At 39.9% G+C, this 13397-nt stretch overlaps 2 protein-coding genes across 2 annotated transcripts; one reads left to right on the top strand and one right to left on the bottom strand.

The window, feature by feature from the left end:
• Positions 1-418: 418 nt before the first annotated feature.
• On the top strand, positions 419-7758 carry LOC127482931 (olfactory receptor 10S1-like). The gene has a single exon (XM_070065294.1). The coding sequence runs from the start codon at positions 1743-1745 to the stop codon at positions 2703-2705; it is 963 nt and encodes a 320-aa protein (XP_069921395.1). The 5' UTR covers positions 419-1742; the 3' UTR covers positions 2706-7758.
• Positions 7759-10313: 2555 nt separating this feature from the next.
• LOC100340459 (olfactory receptor 8B3-like) lies at positions 10314-11255 on the bottom strand. Its single transcript, XM_070062846.1, has one exon. The coding sequence runs from the start codon at positions 11244-11246 to the stop codon at positions 10314-10316; it is 933 nt and encodes a 310-aa protein (XP_069918947.1). The 5' UTR covers positions 11247-11255.
• Positions 11256-13397: the final 2142 nt, after the last annotated feature.

Genomic DNA, 13397 nt, shown 5'->3' with positions numbered 1-13397 from the left:
CAAGAATGAAACTGACATCTTACAATTTCATTATTATTTTTAGCACTTGCCTATATTCCTGTAGAAAAGTGCTCTTTCTACTTTTTACTTGTTGAACATTGTGGTTAATAGTACACCAAGCCTGCTATTATAAAGCAAATTGAAATTATCTTACTGCAAAAACTAAGATTCAAAAAAGGAAGGAGGGGGGATCGCAAAAGGGAGGGAGGAAGTATGGGAAGTATTATTATATTCTTAGAATTTTATCTTTGAACTACATGAATTCTGTGTTCTTTATATTAATAAAAATTTTGAAAGCAGATTAAAAAAAGAAAATACACAGTTTGAAAAAATATGCATGGATTGTGTGATTTTTTGCCTCAAAATAAACTGATCCTTTATGTCTATTTTCAAAAAAAAAATATCCACAAGACAAAATCTCAAAATTATAGCATTCATAGGCAAGATACAATAATAAGATACAAAATCATAAAATTTATGGGAAAATTACGAGATACATAATATACCACAGATTGAAATTGTGTTTCCCCCGAAACTTTTGTCATACCCTGTATGAAGAAATACTGGCATCATGCATTCACTAATATGGTGCCTTGAACAGTGTACAACATTGATTTTCTGATAATGTTACTAAAAAGCACATCTTTTTGGTCTACTCAAGAAAGAAAGTCATGCACACCCAAATTTAGAAATATTATACAAAATTATTGACTAGTGTGTAATAAAAGGAGTTATGAGCAATTAGGAAAGAATAAAGGAGAGTCATGGATGGGAGATGAAGGAGACTTAATGAATAAATGCAATGCAAGTTCCTCACTATGTCCTGGAAGCTTAAAAAGAAAGATGCTGAGAAAATAGTGAAATTGAAATATTGTCAGTAGCCCTGTAAGAGATGGGATATAAAATGGCTTGTGAAAGTCTAAATATAAAGCATGCAGAAGCAAGATCCAACAGAAAGAAAGGAGTTGAAAGAAAAGTTTCATGTAATTCAATATCTAATTAGGTTTAGGAGATAAAGGATATGAAAACCCAGGGAGAACTCGCATTTCAATGTGGCCCAAGAGAAAAAGCTCAATGAGAAAGGTACCTATAAACAATTCCCAAAAGTTTGAACAAAGCTTTACAGGAAGAGCATAAATACACTAAACAAATTGTCCTGTTAATTGTTCAGTCTATTCTTCAGGGCTTCACTGTCAGACACTTGAGGGTTGTGGGGAATTGAAATTCCAAAGAACTCCCTCTGGGTGAGGGAAGTGGGGGTGGGGGAGCTGTTTTGTTCCTGGCTGATGTAACAGCACCAAAACATTAACCAAGATGCTCCAAGTTGGACTGCAACTCCCTGATGACACACAGCAATGATAATGTGCCTGTGACATCTGCACATGACAGACTTAATGAGGAGGACAGAGACATCACAAAGTTGGAATATAGGCAATAAATATAAACGCAAAGCAAGCAGGGATTACCATGCATGTATACATTCCATTATTTACAAAGTGCATTTCTGCTAATAATTCTTAATGTGCCTCAGAGAAACTGTGGATCTCATTTTGTAAATTTCATCATCAAGAAACAGGCAGCAAGAAAACATGAAAACTGACCAAAACTGTGAATCACTTGAGGGGCAAGACCAAGATGGTATGGCCCAATGGATAATCTTATTTCAGGAAAAGGAAGCAGCTGTTTATTCTCTCTGCTGAAGTCAGTTTAGCTGCAAAGGGGATTAGTAATCAATAATTGGCATGGAGACAGAGTATTCCAACCAGACCATGGTCAGCTACTTTTACCTCGAAGGTCTGATGTACACTGCTGACCATCCCAGCCTCTTTTTTCTCCTCTTCCTCCTCATCTATACCATCACAGTAACTGGAAATCTCCTTATTCTCATCATTGTGGGCTCTGACACTTACCTGCAGTCTCCCATGTACCACTTCCTGGGGCACCTCTCCTTCCTGGATGCGTGTTTGTCTACAGTGACAGTGCCCAAGGTCATGGCAGGCTTGCTGACTCTGGATGGAAAGGTGATCTCCTTTGAGAGCTGTGCCATGCAGCTGTACTGCTTCCACTTCCTGGCCAGCACTGAGTGCTTCCTGTATACAGTCATGGCCTATGACCGTTACCTGGCTATTTGCCAGCCCCTGCACTACCCAGTGGCCATGAACAGGCAGGTGTGTGCCAGGCTGGCTGGCATCACTTGGGCCATAGGGGCCACACACTCTGCAATCCATACCTCTCTGACCTTCCACCTGCTCTACTGTGGTCCTCACCACATTACTTACTTCTTCTGTGATATCCCCCCGGTGTTGAAGCTGGCCTGTGCAGACACCACCACCAATGAGCTTGTCATGCTTGCCAACATTGGCATTGTGGCTGCCGGCTGCCTGATCTTCATTGTCATATCGTACGTCTTCATCGTGGCCGCTGTGCTGCGCATCCGCACAGCAGAGGGCCGGCAGCGGGCCTTCTCCACCTGCACTGCCCACCTCACAGTGGTGCTGCTCTACTACGTGCCCCCTGTCTGTATCTACCTGCAGCCAAGCTCTGGTGGGGCAGGAGCTGGGGCTCCTGCTGTCTTCTACACAATCATCACTCCAATGCTCAACCCTTTCATTTACACGCTAAGGAACAAAGAGGTGAAGCAGGCCCTGGGAAGGCTGTTGTGCCAAGTCCCTGGAGATCGCCCAGCAGGTGGCCAACCCCCATAACCTGAGCTGTAAGTCTCTTACTTTGCCAGCAAAGAAGGCAAGAATCAATTGTATCTTTAACTGAGTAGAGAAACGAGTTCAAGTATAAGTCAGAATGACTGAGTTTCATCTCAGCCACTAAATCGTACCTCTATTTGGTCAAATGACCTGTGTTAATGTCTCTGTTACAAACTCTTCATCCACAAATGAGAGAACTGGATGAGGTGATGTCTAGAATATCCAAAATATAACTACTTTGCCTGAGGTATGGAAAAAGTTATTGATATGCTATTTGTTTTATACTTGATTTTTTAAAAATTTATGTAATAATTTTATTAAATATATAATATACACTAAAGATCACTGAAAAGAAAAATGCCAGATATATACAATAAAATAAGTCTTCAACCTGCTAAAGAGAAGAAACCACATCTTTTACAAAACTATGATAGATTTACAAGGGGGAAAAGTGACTGACTTAAGGTTACTTAGAAAGTATCATTATCTTTATTTTCACCCTCAAAGTCATACGTAACTAAGGCTGTTCTGAGTGGTAGATATACATGGATTTCAAATCAGTTGGCCCTAGGACTGGTCCAACCTTGAGTCCACAAAATACAATTTTGTGCAAACATTATCTTACTTGGTCTTCAATAAGATTAAAAATAGCTAATTTTAGAATTTTCTGAGGGCTAAGGGGGAAAGTTATGTTAAATATCTAATATAAAATAGGTGTTCCAGTTTCTTACCAATCAAGCTATAGAAATCTAAGAGATCTTATCATATAAGCCCAGATTCAAGCTGTCTCTGAATCAATAGCAAAGTTTTGGTCTCTTGATTAAACAAGCATTTAAATAGAGTGATCATAAAAAATATAAAGTAATTTCCACACTACAAGATAACAGATAAGTCAAATTTCTATTAAATAAGTTAGCCAAGTAAGTGGGAGGAATTGTACTATGTTCAGAAAAATGAATGAATGGCCCTAAACTACTCTATAATCATTATAGAATCTAGAATGTCTTACTAAAGAATTTAGATTATGAGTAAATTTCATTTCTACTTCTTTATTTCTCCTCTTTTTCATCATATATAGAATTCTTTCATCCTCATAATCATTTTTAAATACTAAATCAGAGAATAAATCAGAGAAGGGAAGAGGCAGTCGGTAAAATGACCAGTTGATAACATAAAAGATAATAAATAACACCCTAAATGTAGGAGAAGAAAACAATGCCAATTTGGGTGATTATACTAGAGAAATGAGATTTTTGGAGAAGTAGGTTGGACAGAGCTGTTCAAAGTGTGAACAACCCAAAGACTGTTAGAATGAGAGGAGTAACGCTAGTCATTTTTGATGTACACATATGTAAAACATTGTGCTAGGTGTTTTATCTATACAGAGAACTATATTTCAAGAGAATGCTTTTATTTTTATTTATGTTACACAAGTAGGATAACCAACACCAAGGGGATTTGTGTAAAGTAAGTTTTACAAAGCTGAGCAGAGAACAGTGGAAGCCAGGATTTCTACTCAAATCTGTATGGTTTCAAAGGCTACATATTTCAGTTGAACAATCATACCTTGGAGATAATCAAACTCTATGCTCACAGTTTACCCAGTTATATCAGAGGTATCAAAATCATTTAAGGTCCACAAAGAAGGGAAATGTTCTTTAAGGTAAGATTTAGTTGATCCTTGAATGGTGTCTTGTCCTCTTTAAATGAAGACTTTAAACATAGCATTGCTGGAAATGAAAAACACAGAGAAAAAAAATGACAACACAATGAAGATGCAGCATTCATCCATAATTCAGTTCTAGTGCTTCCACGGTATCAATATAACTGCAGGAAGGCCAGAACTGACTCGGGCAACTCATCATTCCTATCAGAATAGACTTAAAACACAGGTGAAAATACAGAGAGTCAAATACACAATGACAGATGACACTAAAACCAGCTCCAGTCCTGTCCTGCACCATTCCTCAATCTTGTCAAATGCCTGCCTTTCAGATATTAGTGGATACATTATGGAAGGTTTGACTATGCAATTCCAGTCTTATACTCTTCTCAACTTTAGCCATAACATTACTAAATCTGTCTATCCAGTAATTACTCTTTACTCTCTTGATTTTTGCTTCTCCACATCTGTAGTATGGATTCTCCAGCACAATGGCCTATATTATACACTTCCACAATGGCATTAACTGATACCCTGACTGACACTGTTATTAAAAGTTTTATCTGTATAACTGGAATATAAGAGTTTATGCAAAGACCCTTTATATCTATAAAGTATTGCAACCAAAATAACTCAGTAAAAAGAATGTACTACTTCAGTCTATAAAGTCTGTGAATAATGTGAAACTCTGTAAGATGTATAATTGTGCCATCCCTTCATTGGCAGTAACGGAATTTAATAAAATAGCATTAAAATATCCTGTAGTGTAGAGTTTTTGTTTTATGGTAACTTTACACTTATCTCCCATTTTAATTATTATTAAAATTCTGGCATGTAAAATACAGTGACTATCTGAAAACACTGAAGTCAGGAGGGCACAGACTGAAGAGGACCTACGGTGAACACCAATTTTCCCAGGAATGTTGCAGAAATACTTGAGCTTTGGATCTGGTGCCCCACTTGGGACCGTTCAGAACCTCGCCGTAAGCATTGCCTCCATCTGCTGTTCCTGAGTTTTGTCCCAGTATAACAAACATGCATTAACAGATAAAGGGCCTTCCTGAGTTCCATGAGCCACTCTGGCAAATGATGGTACATGAGGAGGAAATGTTGGAAACTGATTCACAGCCATTCAGTCAGTTAACCACCTGGACTGCACTTGTGTCTGAGGTTGGGTCAGTCTTGCAGAATTGACCCTTCAATGTTTGAGATCTCCAGGTACACAGTGTCAGAATGGACTTAAACTGTAAGATACCCAGCTGATGTTAGAGAATTGTTTATTGGAAAAATAGCACAGACACCTCACAGAAACATTCTGTGTTGAGTGTGAGTACAAGGAAAAACAGTTGGAGTGGACTATGTTAGAATGGTGAGCACTCTGGACTCTGAATCTGGAGAAAAACATTGGTTTTCCAATACACAATATTGATGATAAAATATATTCATATACTCAGGGAGACTCTCAAGAACAAGAGATTTTATTTGGAAATACCAGAAGTGTTGCAATCTGGGATGGGCATGTTATCAAATGCATAGGAACATCTGAGGAAATCTGGACAACAGCACCCTCTAACAACAGACTTCTCTGTACATGCAAACTGTGTTGAACAAAGATGATTGAGGAATGGAACTCAGTACAGGAGTTGACATGTATTCATTGATGGAGATGTTTATTGATAGGCAACTGTCCTCATGCCAGGGGCTCATCTGAAATACTGGGTGCCAGAGGAATTTCCTCTGATAAATTCTGGAGGAGGGAAACCTGCAGATATTTCAGGAATACACCCATAACAGCCTCTTCTTTTTCACTTAAAAGTTTATTTTTTATCTTGTTTATTTAAAAGACAAGGAGAGAGAGAGAGAGAGAGAGAATCTCCCATCCACTGGTTCAGGTTCAGTCCACAAGAGCTGAACCAGTTACCAGAAACTATCCTGGTCTCTCACACAGTTGGCAGAAACTCAAGTACTTGGGCCATCATCTGCTGTCTCCCAGTTGCATTAGCAGGAAGCTGAGTTGAAGGAACTCACTCCTTTGCAATCTCATTGAGATGCATGCATCTCAAGCAGTGACTTAAGCCACTGTGCAACAACACTTACCCAAGAGCCACTTTCCTAGGTGCACTCCCCACTCCATTTGGTTAGGGTTCAAACAAATGATTCTTTTTATTTTGAGTAATTTCCACTATAATCATCAGAAAAATGCAGAAAAGAGATATAATGGGCTGGCACCGTGGCTCACTAGGCTAATCCTCAGCCTTGCGGCGCCAGCACACCGGGTTCTAGTCCCAGTCGGGGCGTCGGATTCTGTCCCAGTTGCCCCTCTTCCAGGCCAGCTCTCTGCTGTGGCCCGGGAGTGCAGTGGAGGATGGCCCAAGTGCTTGGGCCCTGCACCCCATGGGAGACCAGGAGAAGCACCTGGCTCCTGTCATCGGATCAGCGCAGTGCGCCGGCCGCAGCGCGCTGGCCATGGTGGCCATTGGAGGGTGAACCAACGGCAAAGGAAGACCTTTCTCTCTGTGTCTCTCTCTCTCACTGTCTCTCTCTCTCTCACTGTCTACTCTGCCTGGCAAAAAAAAAAAAAAAAAGAGAGAGAGAGAGAGAGAGAGATAATGAAATATGACTCCACTACTTAAGATGACTATGGAAAAAAACATATTGACAAGGATATGGGGATATGGAGAAAGAGAATCCAACTACATTATTGATACAATTATAAATTAGTACATTCATTATGAATAACAGTATGGAGTTTGCTCAAAAAAATTAAAAATATAGTTACCATTTGAAAAATCACTCCCATTTCTGGGTATATACCTGAAAGAATTGAAACAATATTACAAAGAGATATCTGCATGCTCATGTTCATTACAGCACTAATCACAAAAAAAAAAAAAAAAACATAGAAGTAACTTAAATGTCTTTTGGTGGATGCATGTATTCTTTTAAAAATGTGGTACAGATTATGGCATTGTAGTACAGCAGGTTAGGCCATTCCCTGCAATACTACATTCCATTGAGTTCCAGCTGCTCTGCTTCTGATCCAGCTCCCTGTTAACATGCCTGAGAAAGTAGTAGAAGATGGCTCAATCTTTGGGCCCCTGTACCTACAGGGGAGACCTGGATGGAGTTTCAGACTCCTAGCTTCGGCCTGGTCTAGCTCCAGCCGTTGCAGCTATTTGAGGGCTGAACTAGTGCATGGAAGATTTCTCTCTCATTCTGACTTTCCTTCCCTCCCTGTAACTCTACCCTCAAATAAATAAATAAATCTTTTTAAAAAATCCATAATTAGTGATATAGGATAAAGATAACATTGAATTTCACTGAAACAGAAAAGGCTGCCAAGCATATACAACTTGATTGCCACTTGCAATTTCTATCTTATACTTGGTGAAAGTATGCTTTGGTTTTTCATTTTTATAATTTTCTTCATTTGAAGGCAGAGAGCCCGTGAAAGACATGCACAAACACAGATGTCAAGGGATGTCTTAACCATTGATTCACACGCCAAGTATCCACAAAGTTCAGGGCTGAAACAGGCAGAAGGCAAGAATTAGGAGTTGAATCCAGGTATCCCACAGGGTAGCAGAGACCCACCTACTTGAACCATCACGCGCTGCCTCCTTAGATATACATTATCAGGAAGCTGTAATGGAAAACAGAGCCAGCACTCAAACCTAGGCACTAAGATATGGGTTAAGGGCATCCCTAATGTCAGCTAAACCACGGCATAAAATGTCTACCCTAAAAGCACTCTTCTTGAACTATCTACACATTGCCATATTACAGAGAATTCAACAATTCACCTGTATTCTGCTATATTCTTTTTCATGTGTAAGCCTATTATCTGTCAGGATCCAGCTTCATTGATTTATGGATATATTGATTCTTAGTACTTCTTTATCATTATTTTGAAATAGATATATCGGGGCCTGTGTTGCAGTGTAGCAGGTAAAGCCATGGCCTGTGGTGCAGGCATCCCATATGGGTGCCAGTTGAAATTTCAGCTGCTCTACTTCCAACCCAACTTCCTGCTAATGCACCTCAGAAAGCAGTGTAGGATGGTCCATGTGCTTGGGCTCCTGCACCCATGTGGGAGACCTGGAAGAAGCTCCTGGATTCTGGCTTTGGCCTGCCCAAGGCCTGGCCATTATAGCCATTTGGGGAATGAACCAGAGAATGAAAGATCTCTCTGTATCTCCTGTATCTCTGTAATTCTGCCTTTCAAATAAATAAAACATTTTTTAAAAGAAGCATATATATATATATACACACACATACACACACACACAAACATACATTTGTGATAATTTAATCAGTGAAGTACTTTTACTTAAAGGTCTTCAAATTCAAACCCACCAGTCTTATTTCAATATATTTCTATAAATGTGATAGCTTTTTACTTCAGTGCTGTGTTAAAAATACAAGCAAAGATACAGTTATAAGAATGGCATAATTAAATTTTATATAGAATATATGATAAAAATTAAATAATTTTAACAGCAGTTAACCCAATCCATATATGTGTCTCTGCACAATTCTTATAAAAGACAAAAACATGAACAGCTATGATTAAGTAAGCACATGCAATGACAGCTACAGCAAAACCATCCACAGGAAGACAATGATGGGGAAGCATCACTGGTTAAAGGTGCACATTGATGTAACAGACACTATGTGAAAAGAAGAGTGCATCTAAAAATGACTGGATGTGATTTTTAAATCACTATATAGAACTTTCCAAACATGTATTCTTTCATTAATTTACATAATATCTTTGAAATGAGAAAAGAAAAGAAAATCTCTTGTGCAGGGTAGGGCAATTTGATTTTGTTTAATGGTTTTATTTATTATTTCATGGATTTCACTAGACCTCATCCATGGAACCCTTACCATATGCCCAGGGTTGTTTAAAAATGAACATAGACAGGACTTCAAAACAAATCCCTGTGTAACTCTTTTACGACATATATATACATATCTGCTCACTCATCATGCCCTCTCCTGAACACCTGCACCCAGCTACAGCTAGCTGTAAACAGCTAGCCCTCTGAGAGCACAGACATTTCTGTCTCAGATCTTTTATTGTTAAAAAGAGCTTCATACAGTATAGATTCTGAGTTAGGTTTTGCTGATTAAATATATTACATTGGTCAACACGGTGGCATAGCCGGTTAAACTTCCATTTGCAATGTGGCAATACCACATCAGAACATTTGTTCAAATCCCAGCTGCTCCACTTTTGTCCAACTATCTGCTAAAGCAGTGCATGACGCCCAAGTAATTGGATCCCTGCCTCCCACCTGGGAGACCCAGATGAAGTTCCAGGTTACTGGCTTTGACCTGACCCAGCCCCAGACTTTGTGTCCATAATGGGATGAACAAGTAAATGAAAGGTCCTTCTATCATCCCCTCTCTCTATCACTCTGCCTTTCAGATAAGTAAATAAATACAAGGGGTCTTTCCAAAAGGCACACTACACTATTTTTTTCTATATAAACTTCAGAGACAAAAGGAAGAATAGAAATAATAAATAGAATAATTACTGAAGATTGAAAATCTTTTTGATGAAAGGAAAAATATTACCCATGATTTTTAAACATTAGTTATAAAATTCTTTCCAACAAAGATATTTGATGTCCCAGTAACCACATTCCTACCCTGAAGTCCCACCAGTTAGTCAGCTTTTTATCCTTACAACATTAGTTTAAGTGCTACAATGAAGCTGGAGTACAATAGAATAAACTATTCTCCATATACTCTCTAAAAGGATGAAGCCTGATACTCCAATTCTTACATTGTTTTGACTTGTGAGAGGATTTATGTACCAGATTGATTTTCCCTATTATAAATCATTTGAATTTCTATTGTCAGTCTTAACTATTACTTCCCTAGATTTATGTATTGTGCACCCATAGCGGGATCAGCATCCATAACCAATCCAATTCTATTTAGGAGAGGACACTTTTCTTCAAAGTCTTACTCAGTGCAACATGGACATCTTTGTTCCTCAAACTGTAGATGAAAGGATTCATCATTGGCCCCACAATGGTATAAAAAATAGTAGATATTTTATCTTGAGGCAGAGACTCAGCATGAGAAGGCTTAAGGTACATAAAAGCTGCAGATCCAAAGAAAAGACAAACAGCAATTATGTGGGAGCTGCAGGTACTGAAGGCTTTGGATCTGCCATGGGCAGAATGGATGCGGAGGATGTTGGAGAGGATCCTGGTATAAGAAACAAAAGGAGTGAAACTGGGCACTGTTACATTGATGCCCACCACAATGAAAACCACCAGCTCATTGATGTAGGTCCTTGTGCAGGAGAGCTGGAGGAGTGGAGATACATCACACACAAAATGATTGATGATGTTGCTGTCACAGAAGGTGAGTCTCAGCATGCACATAGTGTGGGCCATGGCACCTGCAAACCCCATTGAATATGTCCATACTGTTAACATGAGGCAGACCTGAAGGGACATGTTGATCTTGTACAGCAGGGGCTTACAGATGGCCACATATCGGTCATAGGCCATCAATGTCAAGATACACCACTCATCAATAATGAAGAAGGCAAAGAAAAAGAGCTGAGCCATGCACTCAGCATAGGAGATGATGTTCTGTTTCACAAAACTCACCAGCATTCTGGGACTTATGACACAGGAGTAGCAGAGATCAATGAAGGACAGATTGAAGAGGAAGTAGTACATGGGGGTGCGCAGGTGAGGGTTCAGACCAATCAGAGCAATCAAGCCCAGGTTCCCCACCACAGTGACTACATAGATTGTCAGGAAGAGGAAGAAGAGAGGCAGCTGCAGTTCTGGCTGTTGTGTCAAGCCCTGCAGGATAAACTGGGTCACTGTGGAATCATTTTCTGAGGTCATTCTTCTCTCAAATATATCTGTGAATGGAAGAAAAATAGAAACAGTAACAGATGAGACTCCAGCTTTCTTCACTCAACCCCTCTCTCATTAGACAAGACTAAGAACAGGAGAATAAACTCAAGCCCGCCCTGCTGTGCACTTTCATCTCCTCCATTTTACAAAACTGAGAGAATGTTAAAGCTGATGGTCAAGAAGACTTAGAACATTTCTGGAAGAAGGAGATTCAGGAGCTGTCTGGCAGCTCTTGACTCTACAGCATCTCCAGTCCACGACTCCCACCTCAGGGTCAATGGTGGTCTCAGATGAAAGGTGCTGAGGCATTTCAAGAACTCCTGGGCATCTATAGATGAGGTATAGAAGGAAACTAGCAGGGCAGATGCAATCAACACTCACCCTTCTGCATCAAGAATCAGAGGAAGATCTTGTAAACTCTTCCCCCTGTTCTCACTGATGTGCAGGTGGCTTCGATGAATTTCAGGGGTGAACAGCCCAGAAAAGAGATTCTCTCTTGTTTCATGCAAATTTGGGACTAAGGATGCCAGAGCAGTCTTCAATCTCCCAGGATGTAGAGAGCCATGAGTCACAAATCATGGTTTCTCACAGTGCTCTTCTCAAGGTGTCTTAGCCAACACAGGTGGGGTTAAATAGCATTTGCCAGTGCCAGTAGAGCCACTTGCCAATATTATTCAGAGAATCCTTTTAGCAAAGCACAGTTTCCTAGACTGCCTTTACTGTCAAGTTCATTTTAATGGCACTGACTTTTTTTTTTTTTTTTTTTTGACAGGCAGAGTGGACAGTGAGAGAGACAGACAGAGAGAAAGGTCTTCCTTTGCCGTTGGTTCACCCTCCAATGTCCGCCGCCACTGGTGCGCTGCGGCCTGCGCACTGCGCTGATCCAAGGCCAGGAGCCAGGTGCTTATCCTGGTCTCCCATGGGGTGCAGGGCCCAAGCACTTGGGCCATCCTCCACTGCACTCCCAGGCCATAGCAGAGAGCTGGCCTGAAAGAAGAGCAACCGGGACAGAATCTGGTGCCCCGACCGGGACTAGAACCCGGTGTACCGGCACCGCAAGGTGGAGGATTAGCCTAGTGAGCCGCGGCGCCAGCCAGGCATTAACTTTTTAGAACAATTCCAGTGTGCATATATTTTGGTGTTCTACTAAATGAGTCATATCCCCAAAACGAAAGGCAGGATGACCACTCATGCAACCACATCAAAATTCATATATGAAATACTATACATTTATTTGTTTTTCTTCTCACAACACATTAAGCCCCCACAATCATTTGACTTCAAGCTCTTAAAGAATCGGGTTACTATTCATTTTCTACAATGTCATTTCTGCAGCAACTTAGAGAAATACTTGGCACATATATCAGGTAGTTGATTTAAAAAATTAATGATTGAATGATAATCTCTTCTCCATCTGTCTTGTTACCTATACTTGATCTTTAAATAAAATCTTGTCCATTCGAAAATGGTTTATGTAGTTTTCATGTTATATTTGTAGACCTGAATGTGGCACAAGATAAAACATGAGTAGGGCATGTATACTCAGAGGTCATCAAAGAGAACTTCAGAGAAAGGCTCACATTTCCCTCCTGCCTGAAAACATGGAGAACTTGCATAGGCTCTCCAGGAGGTCTCTCCCCAAAGGACTACAAGAGCATAAACTCAGATCAAAGGTAGGTTTGAATCAGTACAGAAAGCTCTCAAGAGCAAACCTTAAAGATCTGCTCAATATAGAAGATCATCAGAAGCCACTCATTATTTTTATTTATTTATTGGCACAGAATTGAAAGGGTGAAAGTGCAAATGTAGGAAGCTTTGTATGGTGGCAACCTAAAGGAATGAGCTTCAGGAAGCAAATATACCTATAATTCATCAGCCTACCAATGATTTTCAACAAAATTCTCTGAGTTACACTTTTACTGTGAATGTTTCTTAGAAACCAACATGTGGAAAAGGTGTTACAAAGGAAGAATCACCAGAACTTCTCATAATTGAGGATAAAAATAGAAAGAAACTTATAGATGTTAATCTATATATTTATGAAAAGTCTTCTATATGCTGATTCACTCCCCAAATGGCCTCAACAGCTGGTGCTGGGCCAGATTGAAGCCAGAATCAAGGAGCTTCTTCTGGGTCTCC

The sequence above is a fragment of the Oryctolagus cuniculus genome, chromosome 1, assembly GCF_964237555.1.
Source record: "Oryctolagus cuniculus chromosome 1, mOryCun1.1, whole genome shotgun sequence".
NCBI lineage: Eukaryota > Metazoa > Chordata > Mammalia > Lagomorpha > Leporidae > Oryctolagus > Oryctolagus cuniculus.
The sequence above is the reverse complement of the archived record's forward strand: the minus strand, read 5'-3'. Positions and strand labels throughout refer to the sequence as shown.